General features: G+C 39.3%; 1 protein-coding gene across 4 annotated transcripts in view; it reads right to left on the reverse strand.

Moving 5' to 3' along the window:
- The window catches only part of SIM1 (single-minded family bHLH transcription factor 1), an 80,771-nt gene that overhangs the window by 20,650 nt on the left and 34,111 nt on the right, over positions 1-26,010 (reverse strand). For all 4 annotated transcript variants that reach the window (XM_021089944.1, XM_021089973.1, XM_021090015.1 and 1 more), the window contains 1 exon segment: positions 17,691-17,859. In XM_021089944.1, the coding sequence (XP_020945603.1) occupies positions 17,691-17,859 (169 nt within the window).

Below are 26,010 nucleotides of genomic sequence, written 5' to 3' on the forward strand. Positions count from 1 at the left end.
AAGTAGAAACATGGGAAGTTTTTTAATATGCCTCAAATGTGTTTTGAAATGTTATGGGCCTTCCCTTAATCCACCCCCCACAGTTACAAAAATGTTCCTGGGATTTGTTTCACTCATTTTTCTCACAGAAAGTAACCATAGTCGACATCTCATTAGCTGTCAGGGTGATGTGCAGCTGGAAGGGAATCAGCACTCAGAACCAGAGGCTGGGTTTCCTCCGGTGTAATTCTATAAGGAATCTCCTATAGGGTTCCATATGGAGAGAGCTGTTCCCAACCATGAAATCCACAATCCACATCCTTTGTAAATCCAAAGGTAAAGTCCTAAAGGCTGGCAGGCATCTTCACTGCACTGAAGATTTTAAACAGTAATAAACATTTAATTTAGCCCTTTAGTGTTCTGGCATACACAGCTGTACATAATCAAGAATATCCCAACTTGCCTAGATAATACAGAAAGGCCTCTATCCCATGGGATAGATCCTGGGTTTCCAGGACCGGTAGCACTAGTTTAATGGTAATCTTCTTCCATGATGGGCTTTGAGCATGAGCCAGAACCACTTCCATCTTTTCACTGATACTCTGACTCACTCTCTGATTTTTCACATATAAGTGGCAGATTAGATGGGCTTGAATTAGATGGGTGCAGGTGGTGCCACCTGCTCCAAGCCCTTACTACAGCTTTGTCTGGTCTTCCATTGGTTTTTTTCCGATCTGAACAAAGCTGCTCTTGGCAGTGTCCTAGAACTGGGCCAACAGATTGGCTGGCATATTACCAGCCTTCTGCATGCTGAAAGAGATCGATCAGATTTATAATTTTGTTAAAAAGAAATTGAAATTTGAAGGCCCTTTACTGACTTAATTTCGAATGATTATCTGTAAATAGAAGAATGGATCTACCTTTTCATCTTCTAAGCCAAGCACATTAAAACAATGAGGAAAACTAAAAGAGCATAAACTATCTATTAAACAATATACATCCAGACCTTGATCTTCCAGGAAAATACTGCAATTCAGTGCACCACAACACGCATAATGGAGTTTCCTAAAAATCTTTGAAAGATGAAAGACTTAAAGATATCTAAATTTCTTAGACAAAGGTATCAAAATCCAGCTTTCTTAACCCTATAAAGTTCCCATTATGAGTGGGTCAAATTCCACCAAGAACTGTCAAATAACACATTTGCTCTCTTTAATTTCACTATGTCATTTTATGAAAATTTGTTTTTATAGGTTTGTTAAAATAAATTTCCCTGGGCACATTTTGATGCTGGATTCAGCCATTCCTCTCTTCTCTTCTGGTCAGCTGTGGAGCAGAATCGCAAATTCCAGCCATCATTTCCATTAAGCCAGAAGCAGGGGCTTTGCATTTGATTTAGCACAGCTGCTTTGCCCGCTGCCCAATTTCTTTTTTGACACTAACTCTCCCCTAGATACAAACCATCCACATTATGAAATAGAGATGTGTTTAACAAGAATTATGACTTACAGCCAGGGATCTGTGGTGGTGAGAAGTGGGCTGCAGCTGTGTTTTGGTGGGTGGGTGTAGGGCTTAAGAAGCTCAGCAGGAAAGGTGTCCTTGGGGCGAGTACACAGCAGACCACGTCTCTGTGGGGTGGTTGGAGGTGGCCAGCAGAGGCAAAGATATAGCTTGGGCCGACCGTGGAGATGAGACTTCATACTATATTCAACACAGGGCCTCTGTAGGTGTTTAAGTCAGGGCAGGGGGCGGGAGAGGGGGGCGACATGATGAAAATGATATTTCAGGAAGCTTAATCTGGCAGCAACAATCAAGACTAAAAGAATAGGAGGCTGATGAAGCAATCTAAAAGTCATGTCCTGTTCCAAAGAGCCTAGAGCTGGACAAAGACAATGGCGATTGGATAGACGAGCAGCTAAATGTCAAGAAGCATCATGAAGGAACATGACCCTCACAAGACTTTTTGTGTCCAAAGATCAAAATGCAAACAAAGAAACCAAAATTTTAAGAGACTTTTCCCTTTCTTATGGAAGAAATCTATACATCCTAGAGTATAACACTACAAAAGGTACAGCACCAAAAATGCACACAGATTATTAAAGGAGTAAGAGAGTGATCGGGAAAGTGTCTATTGATAATGGGAAGTGGGCATGGAACTAGGGATGAGCCCATAACAACGACAGGTCCTGGAGATGGAAAACCGACCAAATGGCATTTCTTGTACAGACACTCATGTCAAGGCAATTATTTTGTAACCAAAATGCACACAGAGAAAATGCCAGTTGTCACATCTCTCCATCGTTGTGCTGGAGATGACAGGAAAGACTTGGAGACCAGGAAGCCTACCTCAGGACAGGATGTGCATGGTTCTGAGTGCTTGTTCCAAGCTTTACTCTTTAAAAAAAAAAAAAAATTATTGGAATAGAGTTGACTTGCAATATTGTGTTAGTTTCAGGTGTCCAGCAAAGTGATTCAGTTATAAATATACATATATCCATTATTTTCCAGATTATTTTCCCATATAGGTTATTACAGAATATTGCGTAGAGTTCTAAAAGCTTCTGGATTCCACCACATCTAATTCCTCCTCAGCGGTAGGTATTTGATTTTTACGGCAGAATTTTGCATTTGTGAAACCATCCCTATGTTGTTTTGCATGTGTATCTTTTACCCCTTTATGTAGATTATAAATTCCATAGTAGTAAAATATTTTCTCTCTTTAGTGGTTTTTATGTCTCCAGAGGCAACTAACATATTTTTTTTTTCTCTTTTGGCCACACCCACGATGTAAGTTCCCAGGACCAGGGATCCAATCTGAGCTAGAGCTGCAACCTATGCCACAGCTGCAGCAACACCAGATCCTTAACACACTGCACTACAGTGGGACTCTTATCCACATACTTACTTAACATATTTATTTATCCATTCATTCATTTCATTAACATTTAGTGAGTGAATGTGTGGAGGACAATGTACTACATGCTGGGGTGAGGTGGGAGCTGGGTATTAAGTGGATATGGTTACTACTTTCTAAGACATTATTGTCCAAGAGAGGAGATCTGACATATTTAGAAGGCAGTAGAAGATAGATTATTCTAAAGGCCCAAAGGAGAAATATAACTCAGTTATATTTCATAAAAGAAGTAGCATTCCATTCAGGCCTTAGAAGATAGGCGGAATTTTGAAAAATTGAGGCAATGTAGGCAGAAATAAATGCTAAGCACAAGCATGGAGGTAGGAAAGGACAAGGCCTTCAGCAAAGAGTGAGCAAAGAAGTCTGGCTGAATCATGAGGTTCAGGTAATTTAGGACCCACTTATAGGTGACCTTGAGTGACAGCTAGGACTGTGGCAAGTCTCCAAATACTAACATGATCAGTGATCTTTTAAGGTCAATCTGGGAAGCAGAGAAGACTGGAGAGGAAAATTTCCCAAAGTGGAGAGAAAATTAAAATGCATTGCAGTCCTCCAGATTAAGGAAGCTCCTGGGACATAGGCAATGGAGAAAGAAGGGTAAATGGGTGACGGGGGTGGGGGGGGGCGGGGCGGAGAGCACAACTGGGAGATGGAGCATGAGTCTGGTCCTTGAGGGAGCACCCAAGGGCTTCAGGGTTTTATTAACTTTCAAGCTGCAACTACTCTGTAAACCTTGCAAACCAGAACAAATTTGAACATGCTAGAAACTCCCCATGGCACAGAAGTCTCTAAGCCTAGAAGCCATTGGTTCTCTCACTGTCAGTCCAGTGCTGGAAGGGCAGGTGAGCCCTCAACACACACACAACCACAGCTGCCACCACTGCCACTGCAGGCTTTTATCACAGACACACTATGCTATGTTTCAATTACCTGTTTGCATGTCTCTCTCCCCCACTGAAGCTGTAAGCCCCCTGGGGGATGGCTGTGGACCCAGGTCATCTCATCTCACCACTGCTTCTTTACCAACCTATCTTATCACCTTCACCTTGGTGGGGTCCTCCATCAATTCATTCACCAACTCAGTCAATACGTCCTAAGGGCTTTCGGTGCCCAAAGCAATCTGTAATCAAGAGCAGCATCTCCCGTCCTCATGGATCTTAGGGTCCCCATTTACTGCCCCCAAAGTTTCCTCTTTTCATCTTCTCATTTTTGCAAAGTCTCCTTCCAGTTCCCTCATTTATGCCACTGTTTCTCATTTTTTCTTCTCATTAGTCTTTTCTTATTCAATAAAGTCCTGCTGCCCAACTTATAAATCTAGCATGATTAAACACAGCCATCTGTTTATTTAAATTTTTGTGAGATTTGTTATCATTAGATTCTCACTATTAGGAATGCCTTTTACATGATATATTATTACAATATATTGTATGTTCTAGTAAACACCAATGAAACAGTATATTTAAGATGCTGTTAATGCAAACTATTACATTTAGAATGGATAAACAACAAGGTCCTACCGTATAGCCCAGGGAACTATATCTAATCTCGCGGGGTAGACCATGATGGAAAATAATATTGTAAAAAGGAAATATATATATGGGTTACTTTGCTGTACAGCAGAAATTGGCACAACATGGTAAACCAACTGTAATTTAATTTAAAAAAATTAAAAAATATTTTCCCACTTGAGTAAGCTACTTAGCAAAAAAGTATATCATCCTATGGCCCTATTTCTAATTCCACACACCTAGTTTATCTACCATAAATACCTACCTTACCTTTACCATTGTATTATACCATGATGCTCCCAAGTGTGAAAGACAAAGAAGTTCCCTATAATGGCAGGTAGACTGTCCTAGAAACAACCACTTTTGCCTAGCACCATTGTCATTTCCACCTATCTTATCACCCATTCTATTATATCTCCTAAAATGTCACCTTTCTCTGCAGATGCCCATAATCAGACCATTCCTTTACCCTGCACATTCCCTTAGCAAATATGTGTGTGCTTTATAGCAGACTTCACTGGCCTACACATAAGGCCCAAGGTTCCTCCTGAAACCCATGTGCTGAGTGAGGATAAGGAAGCAGGTATTCATAGGTAAATGTGAGAGAATAAAGAAGCTGATTTGATTAGTGGGGAAGCAAATGCCGTGTCTACCCCACCCCCAACCAGATACCAAGGGGATGAAAAGGCAGATGCTAGACCTAGAGGTCCCATGAACAACCACATCTTACAATTCCTCTCTGAAATGTTAGTCTTGCCTCTCCAGTGAGACCAGGGACATGGACAAGATTCCTCAAAGACCTACCTTTAGCATTTTAGTGCACATAGCAGATATTTAAATGCAAGAGTTAGATATTTAAATCAAAGTACAAATCTGTAACACAGAGGCCTCATCTTACTGAGCAAAGTGTTTTCTAAAATAATACTCAGAGGGATCTCCGGTTGCAGCGCAGTGGAAATGAACATGACTAATATCCATGAGGATGCAGGTTCAATCCCTGGCCTTGCTCACTGGATAAAGGATCCAGCGTTGCTGTGGTGTAGGTAGCAGATGTGGCTCGGATCCTGAGTTGCTCTGGCTGTGGCTATGGCACAGGCCTGCAGCTGTAGCTCCAATTCACCCCCTAGCCTGGAAACTTCCATGGCCTCGAGTGCAGACCTAAAAAGCAAAAAATAATAATAATAATAATAATACTCAGAATATCACTTATGAAGACAATCTAAAAAGACCATAAAGGTCCACTTCAATAATCTGATATTTCTATAGAAGAAGAGACATCTGAAGTTTAGACATGGCCAGAAAATATAAAAAAGTCTGTATACTATAATAATTTCTGAGAAAATAACCTTACTTTTTTCAAGATACACTAAAATTTTTGCTGTTGCCGATGGTCAAGTATTACATGTAACATATAAAACATGAAATAAAGGGATGTGTACCTTGGTAATTATAAAAGTACATGCACCCCAATGTACATTGCAGCACTGTTTATGATAGCCAAGACATGGAAACAACCTAAATGTCATTAGAGAGAAGAACAGATTAAGAAGATTGTACATATGTAGAGTGGACTATTGCTTGGCCATAAAAAAGAACAAAATAATGCCATTTGCAGCAACAAGGATGGAGTCACAGATTACCATATTAAATGAGGCAAATATTATATGGTATCACTAATATGTGAAATCAGAGTTCCCGTCGTGACGCAATGGTTAATGAATCAGACTAGGAACCATGAGGTTGCGGGTTCGGTCCCTGCCCTTGCTCAGTGGGTTAACGATCCAGCATTGCCGTGAGCTGTGGTGTAGATTGCAGACATGGCTCGGATCCCGCGTTGCTGTGGCTCTGGCGTAGGCTGGTGGCTACAGCTCCGATTGGACCCCTTGCCTGGGAACCTCCATATACCGCGGAAGCAGCCCAAGAAATAACAAAAAAAAAAAAAAGACTAATATGTGAAATCCAATAAGAAATGATACGAACAAATTCAAAGATTTTGAAACTGGATGAGATTAAGATGGCAGAATAGAAGGACTGGAACTCAACTTCTCTCCTAAAAACAACAAAATTTACAACCAAATGCTGAGCTATCTTCAACCAAATGGACCAGAAACCTTAAAAAAGATATCCTATCACAGAAGACAAAAAGGAGGCCACTTCAAGAGGTAGGAGGGGCGATTACTTGATATAAACACTCCATACCTCCTGGGTGGGAAGCCCCACAGATCGGAAACTAACTGTTCACAGAGACTCACCTATAGGAGTGAGAGCTCTGAGCCCCACATCAAATTCTCACGTGTGGGGATCTGGCACAGGGAGAAAGAGCCCCAGAGCATCTGGCAATGAAGGCCAGAGGGGCTTGTGCGCAAGAGCTCCATGGGACTGGGGGAAACGGAGACCCCATTCTTAAAAGGCGCACACAGATTTTCACATGCACTGGGTCCCAGGGCAAAGCAAAGTCTCCAAGGGAATCTGGGTCAAACCTGACCTCAGTTCTTGGAGGACATCCTGGAAAAACAGGAGTGAATGTGGCTTGTTGTGAGGGAAGGACATTGAAAGCAAAGCTCTCGGGAATATTCAGCAGCAGTGCCTTTCTCTGGAGGTGGCCATTTTGAGAAAATCTGGCCCCATCCATCAGTGCTGAGAAGCCCCAGGGCAAAGAACAATCCAGGTGAGATCACAGCCCTGTGCATCAGTAAACAGACTGCCTAAAGACCCCTCAGGCACACAGCCTACTCTAGTCCCATGCAGAGACTAAGCCCCACCCACCAGAGGGATTAGAATCACCTCCACCTACCAGTGGGCAGGCATCAGCCCCTCCCATCAGGAAGGCTACATAAAGTCCCCATACTAACCTTAGCCACAGGGGGTCAGACACCAGAAGTAAGAGAGGCTACAACTCTATTGACTGCAAAAAGGACACCACATCAAAAATCTATAAAAATGAAAAGACAGTGAACTATAACTCAGATGAGGGAGAAAGAAAAAAAACCAGAATATCAGTTAAGTGATGAGGAGATTCTCAGCCTCCAGGAAAAATACTTTAGACTGTTGATGCTGAAGATGATGCAAGACATTGGAAATAAACTGGAGGCAAAGATGGATAACTTACAGGAAACACTGAGCAAAGAGATACAAGATATAAAACTTAAGCAAGAAGAGATGCAAAATATAATAACTGAAGTAAAAAATTCATCAGAAGCAGCCAACAGCAGAATACAGGAGGCAGAAGAACAAATAAGCAAGGTGGAAGACAGATTAGTGGAAATTATGGACACAGAACAGAAAAGAGAAAAAAGATTGAAAACAAATGAAGAGAGTCTCAGAGAACTCTGGGACAATGTTAAATGCACCAACATCCATATCATAGGGGTGCCCAAAGGAGAACAGAGAAGGGGACAGGAAAAATATTCCAAGAGATAATAGCCAAAAACTTCCTTATCATGGGAAAGGAACCACCCACTCAAATCCAGGAAGCACAACAAGTACCATATAAATAACCTGAGACATATATTAATCAAACTGACCAAAATTAAAGACAAAGAGAAAATATTGAATGCAGCTAGGGAAAAGATAATAATATACAAGGGAACCCCAATAAGGTTATCGGTAGATTTTTCAGCAGAAACTCTGCAGGCCAGAAGGGAGTGGCATGATATGCTTAACATGATGAAAGGAAAAAACCTCCAACAAAGATTACTTTACCCAGGAAGGCTCTCCTTCAGATTTGAAGGAGAAATCAAAAGCTTTACAGATTAAGCAAAAGCTGAGAGAATTCAGCAACACTAAACCAGCTTTACCACAAATACTAAATGAACTTCTCTAGGCAGAAAAGAAAAGGGCACAACCAGAAACAAAAATACCACAAATAACAAGGCTCACCAGTAAAGGTATATATACAGTAAAGACATGAAAACATCCATACACAATTATGCCACAAAAATCAGAAATTGTGAGAAGAGGAGGTTACAAATGTAGGACACAGGAGATGCACTTGCAATTAAGAGAACAACAACTTAAAACATTCTCGTATATGTATACAGTCTCATATCAAAACTTCGGAATAACTGCTAACCAAAAATCTAAATTGATACACAAAAAAATAAGAAAAATCAACTCAAATACAACACTAAAGATAGTTATCAAATCACAAGAGGAGAGAACAAGGGAAGGGAAGAAAAAGAGCAACAAAAACAAATCCAAAGCAATTAATAAAATGGCAATAAGAACATACATATCAATAATTACCTTAAATGTGAATGGACTAAACGCCCCAACCAAAAGACATAGACTGGCTGAATGGATACAAAAACAAGATCCATATATATGCTGTCTTCAAGAGACCCACTTCACTCCTAGGGACACATACAAATTGAAAGTGAGAGGTAGAAGAAAATATTCCATGTAAAATAGGAATCAAACGAAAGCTGGAGTAGCAATACTCATACAGACAAAATAAACATTAAAAGGAAGAAATTTTAAAGGATGAGGAAGGTCACTACCTAATGAACAAAGGATCAATCCAAGAATAAGATATAACAATTTTAAATATCTATGCACCCAACATAGGGTGCACCACAATATATAAGGCAACTGCTAACAACCTTAAAAGGACAAATCAACAATAACACAATCATAGTGGGGGACTTTAACACCCCACTTACAGCAATGGACAGATCATCCAGACAGAAAATCAGTAAAGAAACACAGGCCCTGAATGAAGCATTAAACCAGATGGACTTAATAGATATTCATACGACATTTCATCCAAAAGCAGCAGAATACACATTCTTCTCAAGTGCACATGGAACATTCTCTAAGATTGATCATATCCTGGGCTACAAATCAAACCTCAGTACCTTTAAGAAAATCGAAATCATATCAAGCATCTTTTCTGACCATAGCACTATACCACTGGAAATCAACAACAAGAAAAAAACTGCAAAAAACACAAACTCGTGGAGACTAAACAACATGCTACTAAACAACCAATGGATCACTGAAGAAATCAAAGAGGAAATTAAAAAATACCTAGAAGCAAACGACAACAAAGAGACGACATTCCAAAACCTATGGATGCAGCAAAAGCTGTTCTAAGAGGAAAGTTTATAGCAATACAAGCCCACCTCAGGAAACAAGAAAAAGCTCAAATAATCAACCTAACTTTACATCTAAAGCAGCTAGAGAGAGAAGAACAGACAAGACCTAAAGTTAGTAGAAGGAAAGAAATCATACAGATCAGAGCAGAAATCAATGAAATAGAAACAAAGAAAACCCTAGAAAAGATCAATGAAATGAAAATCTGGTTCTTTGAAAAGATCAACAAAATTGATACACCCTAGCCAGACTTATCAAGCAAAAAAGAGAGAGGACTCAAATCAATAAAATTAGAAATGAAAAAGGAGAAGTAACAATGGACATCACAGAAATACAAAGGATCATAAGAGACTATATATGCAACTATATGCCAATAAAACAGAAAACCTGGAAGAAATGGACAAATTCTTAGAAAAGTACAATCTTCCAAGACTAAGTCAAAATGAAATAGAAAAGATGAATGGACCCATCACAAGTACTGAAATTGAAATCATGACTAAAAAACTTCCAACAAACAAAAGTCCAGGACCAGATGCCTTCACAGGTGAATTCTATCAAACATTTAGAGAAGAGCTAACACTTCTCCTTCTGAAATTATTCCAAAAGTTCACAGAGGAAGGGACACTCCCAAAATCATTTTATGAGGCTGCCATCACCCTGATACCAAAACCAGACAGAGATACCTCAAGAAAAGAAAACTACAGGCCTATTTCACTGATGAACATCAATGCAAAAATCCTCAACAAAATACTAGCAAACCACATCCAACAATATGTTAAAAGGATTGTATGTCATGATCAAGTGGGATTTATCCCAGGGATGCAAGGGTTCTTCAAAATGCACAAATCCATCAGTGTGATACACCACATTAACAAACTGAAGAATAAAAACCATTATGATCCTCTCAATAGACGCAGAAAAAGCCTTTGACAAAATCCAACACCCATTTCTGATAAAAACCCTTCAGAAAGTGGGCATAGAGGGAACCTACCTCAATATAATAAAGGCCATACAAGACAAACCCACAGCGAACATCATTCTCAATGGTGAAAAGCTGAAAGAATTCCCACTGAGATCTGGAACAAGACAAGGATGTCCACTCTTGCACTACTATTCAACATAGTTTTGGAAGTCCTAGCCACAGCAATCAGAGAAGTAAAAGAAATAAAAGGAATCCAAATTGGAAAGGAAGAAGTAAAACTATCACTATGTGCAGATGACATGATACTATACCTAGAGAATCCTAAAGAATCTACCAGAAAACTGTTAGAGCTCATCCATGAATTTGGCAAAGTTGTAGGATACAAAATTAACAGAGAGAAATCAATGGCATTTCTGTATACTAACAATGAAGGATCAGAAAGAGAAATTAGGGAAGCAATCCCATTTACTACTGCATCCAAAAGAATAAAATATGTAGGAGTAAACCTACCCAAAGAGACAAAAGACCTGTACTCTGAAAACTATAAGATACTGATGAAAGAAATCAAAGATGACAGAAATAGATGGAAAGACATACCATGCTCTTGGATTGGAAGAGTCAATATTATCCAAATGACTATACTACCTAAGGCAATATACAGATTCAATGCAATCCCTATCAAATTACCAAGGACATTCTTCACAGAACTCCAACAAAATATTTTAATGTGTGTTTGGAAGCACAAAAGACCCAGAATAAACAAAGACATCCTGAAAAAGAAAAATGGAGCTGGAGGAATCAGGCTCCCTGACTTAAGACTATACTACAAAGCAACAATCATCAAAACTGTATGGTACTGGCACAAAGACAAAAATACAGATCAGTGGAACAGGATAGAAAGCCCAGAATTCAACCCACGTGCCTACAGCCAACTCATCTATGGCAAAGGAAGCAAGAATATACAATGGAGAAAGGACAGCTTGTTCAATAAGTGGTGCTGGGAAAACTGGACAGCCACATGTAAAAGAATGAATTTAGAACACTCCCTAATACCATACACAAAAATAAACTCAACATGGATTAAAGACCTAGATATAAGACCAGATACTATAAAAATCTTAGAGGAAAACATAGGCCAAACACTCTCTGACATAAACGACAGCAACATCTTCTCAGGTCCACCTCTTAGAGTAATAACAGTAAAAACAAAAATGAACAAATGGGACTTAAAAGTTTTTCCACAGCAAAGGAAACCTCAAACAAAACAAAAAGACAACCCACAGAATGGGAGAACATATTTGCAAATGAATCGACTGACAAGGGATTGATCTCCAAAATTTATAAACACCACCTACTGCTCAATACCAAAAATACACAACCCCATCAAAAAATGGGCAGAAGATCTAAACAGACAGTTCTCCAAAGAAGACATACAGATGGCCAAGAAACACATGAAATGATGTTCAACATCACTCATTGTTAGAGAAATGCAAATCAAAACCATTCTGAGGTACCACCTTACACCAGCCAGAATGGCCATCATCAAAAAGTCGACAAACAATAAGTTCTGGAGAGGGTGTGGAGAAAAAGGAACCCTATCACACTGTTGGTGGGATTGTAAATTGGTGCAACCACTGTGGAAAATAGTATGGAGATTCCTCAGGAAACTAAACATAGAACTACGATTTGATCTAGCAGTCCCACCCCTGGGCATCTATCCAGAGAAAACCATGACTGACAAAGACACATGTACTCTGATGTTCACTGAAGCACTCTTTTCAATAGCCAAGACATGGAAATAACCTAAATGTCCATCGACAGAGGACGGGATCAATAAGTTGTGGTACATATACACAGTAGACTATTACTCAGCCATTAAAAGGAACAAAATACTGGCATTTTTAGCAACATGCATGGACCTAGAAACTATCATGCTAAGTGAGGTCAGCCATACAATGAGACCCCAACATCCAATGCTTTCACTGACATGTGGAATCTGAAAAAAGGACAGACTGAACTTCTTTGCAGAACAGATGCTGACTCACAGACATTGGAAAACTTATGGTTTCCAAAGGAGACAGTTTGGGTGGTGGGGGGATGTGCTTGGGTTATGGGATGGAAATCCTATAAAACTGGATTGTGATGATCATTGTACAACCATAAATGTAATAAATTCATTGAGTAATTTAAAAATAAATAAATAAATAAAGCCATTACATGTTTGATGATAATCATTCCCATGGATACTGTAAATTACATTTTCTTAGGAAAACACATGGTCTTGCATTTTAATGCTCTATTTACTGCATAATTGATTTCAAAGCTAAGAAATGTGAGGCTAAAAGTGGACAGGCTTCTAGAAGGAAGGAATCCCATGGTCAGGACAGCATAAGACCAAAAAAAAATTTTTTTTTGAAACTAAACTATGGTTACCAAAAGGGGAAACTGGGGGCAGGGATGGATTGGGAGGTGGGGAATGGCATATACACACTGGTATATACAAAATTGATCCATAACAAAAACCTACTATATAGCTCAGTGGAATCTATTCAATACTCTATGGTAGCCTATATGGGGAAAGAATCTGAAAAAGAATAAATGTATATGTATATGTACTGCTGATTAACTTTGCTGTACACCTGAAACTAACACGACATTGTAAGACAGCTATAGTCCAATAAAATTTATTTAAGAAAAAATAATAATATGTGTAAGGGAAAACTATGCTTGATAAATTCTTAGTCCTTCTTTTCTCTATAGCTTAAAAAGTCAGCATAGCAGCCACTGATGTTTTTGGTTTTGGGGGAGTTTTGTGGGGTTTTTTTTTTTGAGACCAAAAATAAACTAACTTTGCAGGAAGAGTTTCTACCTTCACCTAAAGGAAGCTAGACTGCCAGCAGTGAATATTAAGAGGATTCTGTGGGATTATTTAAAGTAACAGATGTGGAGTTAAACCTGCAAGTGTTACAGTGTATCTGGAACAAGTGACTAAACACTTTCAGATTTCAGAAGCATACATGGTTTTATGCACGCAGTGTTATTACAGAATTATATAGAGGATTGGTTATTACTGACAGGGGGAAAAGCAAGAGGAGGGAAGAATGATGCAATAAAACAGGAGGGCACCTACTGTTGCTAATAAACGTAACAATCATAAACATACCAAGAGGAGAGGTTTAAAAGGAAACTGGAATCAGGAGGCAATTTAGTCATGACTGACATGGCTAAACTATGACAAGAAAACTTCCAGCTGTATTAGAATAGCCATGACAAGTTCCCTAAAAACAGGTGAAAAATACACCAGCGATCTCTGCGAGCAATGACTAGAGATGAGGTCTGAAAAATACATTCTATAAACTCAATACTTCTAATTTGACAGAACTGTGAAAAAATAAGCTGCTATTTTCATGAATATAAACACAATAACAATAAAATACAACTGTTATAATGGTAAGATGGCTCTAGAGCAGCGCAGAAGCTGCCTGCAGAGTCTTTGGTCTATAATATTTCTCACAACCATTTTCCCAGCACCATTCAAAATAATTCTGTTTTGACCTCTCTTGTCCTGAGTAATACATAGAGGTACAAAGGTGATTGAGTCATTCATTAAGTGACTATAATATAATCAAGACTAAAATCATTCCAAGGGCATCTTGTACCAGGAGGGGAGCTGAAAGTTCATCTACTACTGCAGACAAACTGGGTGGTGGCAGTGAATTACAATTTGTGCATGTCTCATTGCCTAAATAACTCTAGAAAGCAGCATTGCTGTTTGCATTCATCAGACATCTGTTAGAAATTTCTAGATATGCCTAATACATCTAGAGCAAAGAGCCTAACAATATTGATAGAATCACTAAATTACCATTTTCAAAACAAATAAAAGGCACCAGCCATTATCCTATGAGTTCAGTGTTGCTCTGGAAATGGCCTCTTGAAAAATCTGATGAGAATCTGCCTGCTAAAAATATGTAAACATGGAAATAATAAAAAAAAATCTTCTCTTTATTTTTGAGACGAGGCAGAAGTATTTAAAGTTAAATGCCATTAAGAAGCTTGATCATTCAGTAAATAAAAATCATTTATTATGTGTCTATTAATATATAAAGGGAAATTCAGTACAAGTGTGTCATTAACTACAAAATGTGAGCTTTCCAATATAATTTCAAAATAAACCTATAATGATCAAAGTACATCTCTACTGAGAAGAGGTACAAGCAGCCAAGGATAAAAACAATTTTATCCATCCTTCTTCTACAATGACTTTTACTTCGGTTGAGAACATTCCCATACTCACACCAGGACTATTAAAATGACTCTCCTGAGTAGTTTGCCTTGCTTCAACCACTTTCATGCTCTCATTTCCTGTTCAAAATCTGTACTGGTTTTCTGAAAAACAAAATCTAAAATCCTTGGCCTCATAGATCTTTGGTACCAATCAATGAATTGCTTCCAAACATAAAACCCCTTGTCCTTACACACAGGGACCTATCCTTCCCCTCTTCACCCCCAGGCCCACTCACACTGACAGTGCATTCCTACATCTCCTCACAGACTTGGTCTTTCTGAAGTGTACTCTCCTCTCCGTTATGTGCACATGCCTGAAACCTACCCTCAAGGCCAGGTCACCCACAACACCCTCCCCAGTCATCCAGGCTGACACCACTCTTAAAGCCTTTTGAATATATCATCTCCTACACACTCCTTATCCTGGTATATAATTTATTCCAACTGTACTGCAACACTTAAGGGCATTTCTTATACCACTTCTTTATATTCTAGCATCTTCTCCCCAACCCTTACCTTCATTTACCACAATGGCCAGCATAGCATCTTTCTGATGCAGATGCTCAGCTGGCCTCACTGAGTCAAAGACACATAATAACAATGATGTAAGAAAATTGAAAACTAAGCATTCCTTAATAACATAAGGACATTTTGGACCAAGTAAGACTTTTGAGAAGCTAATTTTTTTCTTTAAAATTTGTGAGGATTTAGAATCCAAAATGATGGTACTGAGTTGTTTTCCTCCAGTGGAAACAGTGAGGAGTTGCCTTAGATGTCATGTTTTTCCACTGTGCCCCCAGAGGGCCCTCTGCTCACCCTGGAGGACAACTCACTGCCAATGACTGTTCTCTTGTCTGTCTACATGAGTGTCTCCTCATAAGGAAAGACTGTGTTCCATTTCCGATCTCTATATTTTGGTAGCCCATGTACCAGGAACTCAGTCAATGACCTGGCACCATGATTATCTAAAATAAACTCAATTAAAGAATAACCTTTACTAGGCACATAAACAATTCATGACTGTAAGATTTCAAATAAGACATAGGCACAAAGTTCCAAGGACTGCAGTCATACAAGTATTAATCACAAAAACGAACACAAAAATCAAGACATATTTTTGTGACATATGGACATGTGGACATATGTGTGTGCGCATGTGAGTGGTTTTTCATATATCATAGAGCATTTCTAGAAGAAAAGATCATTTTGGAAAGGGAAAATGAGAGAAGAGTGGGTGATTTTCTACTTTCCAGTCTTCTGTAAAAACTGTTTTTTCTAAAAACTATGCTTTTTCTAAAAACTGAAATGTGTACAACTTTCAAATTAACTCTTTCCCATACAAACGCAAGGAACAGTCTAAAGGCAGTTAAAACATTTTTTTAAAATGTGTAGGTAGTCTACCATTAGAGTAAACTAAAGAAATTTTAGACTTAGATGAGCATGAAAGAAAACATAGTTAGGTTTTAGAAGTCCAGTGGGGAGATTTTGTTTTGGTGGCATAATTTCTGTATAACAATAGTCAAACCCCTTCTTAACTTAGTATATCCTAATTTAAATCCTTCTTTCATCTATGTGTCCAGCACTCCTATTCATTTAAGGATAGAATTAGCCAAGGAGTAATTCATCCTTCCTTATAATAAGAAGACCCTTTCCCCAAGGTACAGGATAGTAATAAGAAAAGCTTCTCAGATATTTTATAAAAAGAACCACCTCCTCCTCCATGGTGACTTGAACTGAAATGCACTTTATAAGCAAAATGCTCAGTCTTCATAACAGAAGCTGTACATTGAAAAATGTCCAGGCATCACATATCTACTCCCCTCCCTCTTGTCCAGGTAAAGAAATCTGGTCTCTGCATGAGATTTTAAACCACATGACCTCAGTCCTTTTGTGGCCATGATCTTCTCATCTTCATTCACCAAGCTGCTAAAACAATCTGGTAAATAGTAGCTTCTTGGTGACCATTAGTTCAATAAATGGCATTTCCTCAAACAGTACACACATGGAGAAGTCAACAGAATAACACAGCTCTGATAAGTAAGGAACTAGTTTCTGGACCCACTAGATGGCCATTTTTACTTTAAAAAATATGCTTTAAACACATAAATGATAAAGATGAAACCTGATGAAATGTCTCTGAATCCCGTTGGGTTTTCTGCTGGCCCAGGAATCATCTTCTGAGTTACTCTAATGAACTGCAGGAATCTGGATGTGGTACCCCAAGGGATGGAGGTGGTCCCAGGGTGTCAGGAGTGGGAAAGCCTCAGCTCTGTCCTACTTCCTTCAGGCCAGGAGAGGGATGTGCCTACATCCTGACACAGACAAGCTTCTATCTCTCAGGGGCTGAGGAGGAAAAACATTTTTTCCTTCCAAGCATCAGGACTCATCTTTGTACCTTGCGGTGTTTCTGGAATATGTCCTCTGGGTCTCATCAGCTCACCACCTTGCAAAGATGAGAAGAGGGTTGCTTGTCCTACCACTGCTGCCATCTGGAAGACGCTCTTTGTTTCATACCTCCCCATAAATAATCCAGCTGTGCTCAAATCTCATGGTGAAATGTATCCTTGATCTTTTGCCTCCACCTCTTCATTTATCCTTTTACTTCAGTTCCTGTCCTAAGATTCAATTTTTCTACATCAAGCTCTTGTTTTCCATAGTTTGCTATGCTGACTGCATCTTTCTGGTTCACTATTGTAGGGGGAAAAAAAACTGCTTGAAATAAAGTTACGGTTTTGACTGCAACTAAGCCTCTCACAACCTTCATATAAAAGCAGTAAACCACAAGATCACTCCCAATTTTTACTAGCACAGTTATTTTAAAGGAAGCTAAGAAGGAAGAAGATATTTTTAGAAAGCTTTCCAGATTTATAGAAGTTTTAAATGTATTAAACTCAGATAACTAATTCCAAACAGATTTAATACTTCCTCCACTGCAAGACCAAATCAGGGCACAGAGAAAGACATTGCCAAATGGCAGTGCACCTACCTGAGGGTACGGGGAAGTCCTGGACTTTGACTTTGAACTGGAGAGCCTGGACTTGGCCCCCTTCCTGCTGTCAGTCATAGCGGGAGTAGAGCTGCCTGCATAGGAGAAGGCTGGTTTGGAGGCTGAGATCTGATCCAGGGAGAGCTGCAGCCCTTTGTATTCCGTGTCCCTGCAGGGTGGGAAGACATAGCCCTTAATCGGCCACCACAGGAAATGGATACACATATTCTCTTCTCATGAACAGGCATTCATATTTGAAAAGGAAGCAAGCAAAAGTTATCAATATAGCTGGTTTCCACAAACACTTTGATTTTAGAAGTGCCTGATATTTAACCAATGTATGTGAATGTAGCTGCCACATGCACCACAGTCAAATTACATGATATGCACGTGAAGAGGTCTTGATTTAAAAAAAAATAATAATTTTTCATTATTTTTATATAAGCGGAAAAATAAATCTATAAGTCAGGTTCTCTGAGCTTTGGTGACCTCAGTGGTGAAATATGGATTATAAAATCTACTCTAAAAATTTTCTTTGTGGGGTGAGCTCAACAGAAAACTGACTATTTGATGCTGGCTGATCATTGGCAAGAAGGATGTCTTCTTCTTTTTTTTTTTTTTTTTTTTTTGTCTTTTAGCCTTTTCTAGGGCTGCTTCTCATGGCATATGGAGGTTCCTGGGCTAGGGGTCTAATTGGAGCTGTAGCCACTGGCCTACACCAGAGCCACAGCAACGCGGGATCCGAGCCGCGTCAGCAACCTACACCACAGCTCACAGCAACACCAGACCCTTAACCCACTGAGCAAGCCCAGGGATCGAACCCACAACCTCATGGTTCCTAGTCAGATTCGTTAACCACTGCGCCACGACGGGAACTCCAAGAAGGATGTCTTCTATCAGCTGCTCCAAGATCAATCGTTCAGGTAAATATTCCAGATATTCATATGGCTAGCAAACTAGTGTATCTAGGCTTATAAGTAGTTAAAAATCCCTTTCCACAGGCTAATTCAGTTACTTTAGGTTTCACTTTCCCACTAGTTCTTTCCACTCCATCAGTATTTATTAAACTCCATGATCATATATACCAGACTTTGTGCTATGTGGAGATGAAAAGATAAATTAGACACTTAAAGCCCCTGCCCTTATGCAAATTACAATCCACTAAGGAGAAGAAACAATAAACAAATGAGCATAACAACTCCAGACTGTGATATGACAGGGATAAAGAGTGTATCTCAGAGAGTTCACTGCAAAGATGTTGCCTGAGGTATTTAGGGACTAAAGGTTTGGCCCTCCCACAGCTACCACCTCTGCCTGCTTCTAAGCAGCAGAGTCTCATCTGACTCCTCAGTTTTCATAAGAGGATATCAACCCTTCCTGCCGGCAGCCAAAATAAAATGTTTCAGAGCCTTCTTTATGAGGACTTGTGGGAGAATTTTCTCTCAGGTTCCAGAACCAGCTGGGCTGCTCTGGGGTCATTGATTTCTTTTTATCTCACAAGCACTGGGAATCAGAGAACTCATCCTGTTTCCCTCTGTGCACTGAAGTCAAAAAGCCCTGAGCCCAAGTCCAATGCGTCACCACCTCTAGCAAGTATGAGTCCTCATGGCAGGCTTTATTTTTTTCTTTTATCTTTTTCTTATTTTTCCTTTCTCTAATGTGTTTACCTTTTTAAACATTTTCACATGTATGTTCAATATTCTTCTGATTAAGATAGGGAACTTAAATATAATAGATTGACAAAATTTTATATGTAAAAGTGACTGGCAGATTTCCATGGACCCATAAATATTCAGTTGCCTTCTTTTCCTTATCCGTTCTTCTACAGAGAGATCAGGCAGAAGCAAGAGCGTAATTCAGGCAAGGAGTTCCTCAAGTGACCAGGAATAGAAACCAGCTAAAATAGGTCCAATAATATCACTTCCACTAAGTGCAGTGCAATGATGGATGTCATCAAATTACAATGACTTCATAGCTAATAGCCCATCTACTTAGTGCAGATAAAAAAAAAATTCTCCTATGTGAGTAACAAAAATATAGAAGGTAGACATGCAATTTGTCTTTTGGGCTTGGGGAATCTGATCACAATATACCACTCAGATCCACTAAGGACAACACACAGTACAGACTCTGAGCACTTCTTGGTCAGAAACTCAATGCTCTCCAAAATGTGGAGCCCACCTATTTTTCTGACAATATCTCAGAATTTGTCCTTCATTGGCTCTTTATTTCATTCAAAAATAGTTCTCCCCCACCCCCGAACTTATACTTTCCTGACTTTTTCTCTCCTCCAACAAATATTTACAAAACCCTTCTTAATAAAGAACAGTTTTAAATCCCACTTGCCTGTAAGGAAGCCCTTCCTGACTGTTAAACCCATTCATTCCTTCAGTACGGGTTTACTAAGTATCCCTGAGGTATATCTCTGAGGCAGCAATAAACAGAAGGACTAAACACTACCCCCATGACAAAGGCAATTCCTTAGGGAACTGTGGAGGGGACCAGAAGCTTTTTTTTCCTCCTCTAATCTTATTTTTCAAGTAATTATGTCTTATATTTCCTAGTGGATTCTACATTCCTTGACGATTACAGTCAAGAGATATTCTGTCTGAAAACCATAATTCAAAAAGATACATGCACTCCAATGTTCACTGCAGGACTATTAACAATAGCCAAGTAATGGAAACAACCTAGCATTCGACGGAGGAATGGATAAAGAAGATGTGATATATTTGTATGAGAAAATACTACTTGGCCATAAAAAAGAATGAAATAATGCCATTCACAGCAACATGGATACAACATAGATCATATAAAGTAAAATAATTCAGAAAGAGAAAGACAAATACCTTATGATATCACTTATGTGTAGAATCTAAAATATGGCACAAATGAACTTATCTACAAAGCTGAAACAGACTCATAGAGAAGAAACTTGTGGTTGCCAAGGGGAAGAGGGTAGGGAGTTGGATGCAGTTTGGGGTTAGTAGATGCAAATTATTGCATTTAGAATGGATAAACAACAAGGTCCTACTGTATAGCACAGAAAACTATATTCAATTTCCTGGAATGGACCATGATGGGAAAGAATATTACAAAAAAAGAATGTACATATATAGCTGAATCACTTTGCTGTACAGGAGGAATTGACACATTGTAAATCAACTATAATTTTAAAAGAAGAGATATTCTGTCTATTCCAATAGCAATTGCACAGTAGTTCTATAGATGGAAGAGGAAGAAGACAAGAATGCAACTAGGAAAGGATTATTGTCTTCAATGACTACTGATAACTGTAACCCAACAATCTTTCTGTGTGAGAAAAGACCCCTGTGGGCTGTGAGTCCCCAGACCCACCTGGCCCTGAGGTAACATACAAGTAACAGTGAGCAAGCTGGGCTCTGAGAGGTAGAGCCCCCATCCTTGGGCATCTTCTGTGTCAAATATACTTCTGACCACTGGGCAGGAGAGTATCCACACAGGCCCTACCTGACAGGGCCTAGACTGACAGCAAAAATGATGCAACCCTGAAAACTGGAATTCTTGTCACCTCTTTTTTTTTTTTCCTGGCCACTCTTTGGTATGTGGAGTTCCCGGGCCAGGGATCAGATCCCAGCTATAGGCAGCTGTGGCAATGGGATCCTCAACCCACTGTGCTGGGCTGGGTACTAAACCTGTGTCCCAGTATTCCCAAGACACTGCCAACTCATTCTTAACACAACATTTCAGCACAGCAACATCACAACTACAAGCAGAGAGTAAGCAAGGATTCACTTTTCTCTTGCACACCCCACAGTATGCATCTCGACTACTGAAAAGGTCTGAAACTTCTGCCTTGTTTCCAATGATAGAAATACTCCAAATTAAATAGGCTTAAATGAAATTTGAAGGACCAATAAATGATTTTAAATTTTACATATTCACATGAATAAACTAATAAATATAAGAAGAGTTATACGAATGCTTTGGATACACCAATAAAAATATTAATGTTTTAGTGCACACCAAAACATACAAAAAAGAATCCGCCAAAATTGAGCAGAAGATCATGAAGTCAGGTAGATCACAGTTTGAGCCCCTTACTGCGTGACAACCTAGCTAGGCTTCAGTTTCCTCTTTAGAACTCACAGGGATGTGCTGAGGTTCAGATGAAATATTATATGAAAAACTCATAGCACAGCGCCAAGAACATAGTAAATGCTCAATAAATAGTATTATTTCCTAACTTCCACCCTCTATGGCATTTTTGGCACCTGATTTCTTCAGAACAATAATTTCACTTTGGTAACAACTGTAAGACATTTCATGACAAACACCTACCTGTTTTTTCTTTCCTTTCCATCCCAAACTCATTTTAATTTGCTCTGTTCTTTTTTAGCCTCTAAATCCTATTGCAGTGTGGCCAAAATATTTATTAAGGTAAGTTCCTTATTACTACGTCAGCAAATGAAGACCTTTGAGTGACACTGTGAAAGGAGCTCGGCCTCCCTGTTTCTCTGTTTGAGATTCTAACAGCTCAAAAAATGTGTTAGGATGAAACCCACAATAAAAAAAAACCCACTTAGAGACATTTCAAGAGCGGTTGATGTGCTGCCAAGAGCAGCTCTGAATGGTGGATTTGCTGAGAACAAAGCATTTGTTTTAGAATTCTATTAAATCGAGTATTTCATTTGTATAAAGTCTAGATGCTGATTGGAATCCCATTACGAGTCCCATTTCCCTCCTCCAAACTCAGACACAAAGAAGAGTCTGGATCTCCCTCTTCCCTCAGCGAGATGCATTCTGGCATCACGCATGCACATTCTCAGAATCAGGTATATGCCTAGTAAAGCTGTTCAGTGCCCCCATGCAGAAGGGGGATAAGGTGAAACACTGAGTGCACAGAATTTACAGTCTGAAATGGGTATGGAGAAGAGCCTGACTCAACTGACTTCAATAAAGGAAGGACTCAGCCCTCAAGCTTTCCTGAGAAGGGCCACTAGATCATTTAGGACCCCATAGGTAACCCTCTCAAGGGCAGCTCAAGTTGCTCTCCGAGGTACAATCCACGTATGGAAAGAGGAACTATGGCATATGCCATTTGGCGTATTTTTCAAAGTGGCTGATACCAATTTACAATTTTTTTTTTCTCCCTTTAATGACTTGTACCAGAGCTGTAGACATCCTCAGTTACCTCGGCTCTGAAAGCAATGTGAAATGGTAATTTGCAGTCACAAGGACTGGCAGCTTGTCAATCTCACCCATATTTGCACAGACCAAAGTAATCCTCTTATTCCATTATGGACAGTCAGAAATCATTCAATTTGCAGAATTAACCATCTGAATCTACTCTAAACTTTATAATAGTCATGTACATATTTGGAATTACCCAAATTCCAACAGAATAAAAGGGGCTGGTTTGGCATCATTGGCCTTCTCAGCCTTTCCTTAAGCAATCTTTCACAACCACTCACAAGGTAAATGCCAGCTTGCCACATGGGAAACTCAGTGTGATGCCCATACAAAGCAAATAAAAGGTGTCTTCACTGGCAAATGGTACTGTCAACTTCAGAAAAAAAAACTGTGTTTATATCATCTCTATCATTTTGAGTGGGAGGTTTGTGTCCACAATGCCAATCCAGAATCAACATAAGTACAGCCTTCAAGGGAGTTGGAATGAGTGTACAGAGAAGCAATCAACAGTATTGGATCACTTCAGGTTGAGTCCAGATTCTTTGCAAGAATCTTCCTCTTCAATCCTGCCTTGCCCTATTGTGCCTCCATTTTAGACCACTGAAGTTTTGCTTTTGTCATGTCAGTTTTAGAGCTAGCCATTCTGGAGTTTGTTGACTTTGTATTACGTGGCAATTCTTAAAAGATGTTGCCAGATTTCCCAATTGAGTTTTTTTTAACAGCTGAAGGTGATCAAATTACTGGGGAAAACGTGGAAACAAAGACATACAATTGATTTAGCTCCAAAGGCGCTGACTGAAATAAGCAGAGGATTGCATTAAACCGTGATCGGATTAAGTGGGAACGACTGTGCCTTATACTAAACTTTTTAATTGGATTCTAGAGTCCCCGTTACACGAAGTGCATGACCTTCTTTATATTCTGGCAGAGTTACTGCCTAGCCACCGGGTAAACCTCCACAGCAGAGAGACCTACTTTATGTTTCATTTTCAGGCTCCCACCGAGCCCAGCAGAGATAGCTGATAAGGAGGATTCCATACTGCGAGGGGCTCACAGACTAAAACAATCTGCTGGGAAATTAGGCTAAGGCACCCTTGGAAATGTAATAGTCTCATACTAATAAGTGGATTTGTGTTTGCTCCTTGTGGTTTTCTCCATTTGATTTGGTGATTTTAGTAGTTCCCCCCAAAGTCTTGGGCTTTATGTAAACCTTGCCTCTGCCTAGAAACCTCTTTCCCCTCCATTTTGTAGACTTCGTCCAACATGCTCTGGAGTGGACAACCCCATAAAGGTAAGGGATGGCTTACCCTTCCCCTCAGTGAGAGTAAATATTACTTGATCATGAATGAGGTTTACTATCACATTGTGATTTCAAGAAGGAAAGACAGGGGTGTAAACAATAGGCAAAGAATCACAAACAAAAAATAAGTCAAAAAGCTGTCACGTCTTGTGATGTGGCAACACCAACCATCCTCACAACAGGGATTGTGCAGTACCCTCATACAAATCCATGACACAAGTTGAAACATAGCTAAATCCAGATCTGCCGCCATACTGTGTCTGACTGATTCCTTTCCCCACTGGCCACAGTGGTCTCTCATGGCCCCTCCTCTGAGCTCCTGCCCCCGTCCCTGTCCCTGTGGCTCATTGCCCACTTCTGTCTTATAGTGAACAGTCTATCCAACAGCAACCTCCAAAATGTTTTTGCTTCTGAGTCTCTTATTTACTCTCTAGCACGGTATTTTATGGAGACAGATGCTCACCTTGCAAGTGATTAACAAAATAACTCTCATTGCAATAAACTTTCATTCCTCTCCAATCCAAATGACCAAAAATTCACAAAACTGGCAAACCTTTCTACATAATTGGGAAGAAAATATCAGCTAAATTAGGGAATTCATGGGAGAGATTTTAAAATTCCCAGATTATAATTAATACTGATCATTCTGAAGGTCTGTGGAGATCTTAAATCAAAGAAACAAATCATATGCTACTGTTTTAGTGTTATGTATTTAGTGTATTAATTAAATGCACTGTTTTTTCAAGTTATAATTCAGGCATAGTATCTGTTATACTGAGGCAAACTATAATACTAAATTAGTTTCATACTTAACTGTTTATTTAGAATGATTACAGTTGTACTGAAGGGGTGAGTAGTAATAGTGCTTTAAACCCCCAGAGAAACACTTTTTTTTTTTCTTTTGCATTTTAGGGCTGCACCTGAGGCATATGGAGGTTCCCAGGTTAGGGGTCAAATGGAGCTACAGCTGCTGGCCTACACCACAGCCACAGCCATGCAGGATCGGAGCCTCATCTGTAACGCACACCACAGCTTGCAGTAATGCCGGATCCTTAACCCACTGAAAAAGACCAGGAATCGAACCCTCATCCTGATGGATACTAGTTGGATTCGTTTCCACTGCACCACAAGGGGAACTCTGAGAAACGCTTCTAAAAATCAGTAACAAATACAATATCTCTGCAAGAGAAAAATATGAAATGGGGAGTTCCCTGATGGCTCAGCAGATTAAGGACCTAGCATTGCCACTGCTGTGGCTTGGGTTCAGTCCTTGGGCTGGGAACTTCTGGATGCTGCTGGTACAGCAGAAAAAGAAAAATATGAAAAGAATGTAAACAATTCATAAATTGCTGAGAAACAATTTTTAAAGGTTTATCCTCACTAGTAATAACTTGTGTGAATTAAGGTGGCTATCAAATGTCATTTTTGCCTTTCAAATTGGTAAATATGTTTTAAATGATAATAAACCTCAATGAAGATAAGGTGAAATAAATGGGCATTTTTATATACTACTGGAAAGAGAGCAAACTAGCAGTGTTTATCAAGAATTTTAGGGGTATTCATAGCTTAAATTCAGTAATTCCACTTCTAGGAATATAGCTTATGAAAAAATCAGAGATAAGTATCAAAAGCATATATACTAGAGTGCTTATCCACATAATCTCTTATAGTTAATTGTAAATAATCAAATAGGAAGAACCAATTTTAGAAGAATTACTTATATACCAATATGATAAAATATTATGCAGTCATTAACTTTTTTTACTCCAATGATGTGAAAAATACTATTGATAAAATGAAAAATTACCTCTTTAACATGTACAGTATGGGCATGTATATGCATGCCAA

The sequence above is a fragment of the Sus scrofa genome, chromosome 1 (genome assembly GCF_000003025.6).
Source record: "Sus scrofa isolate TJ Tabasco breed Duroc chromosome 1, Sscrofa11.1, whole genome shotgun sequence".
NCBI classification, from domain to species: Eukaryota; Metazoa; Chordata; class Mammalia; order Artiodactyla; family Suidae; genus Sus; species Sus scrofa.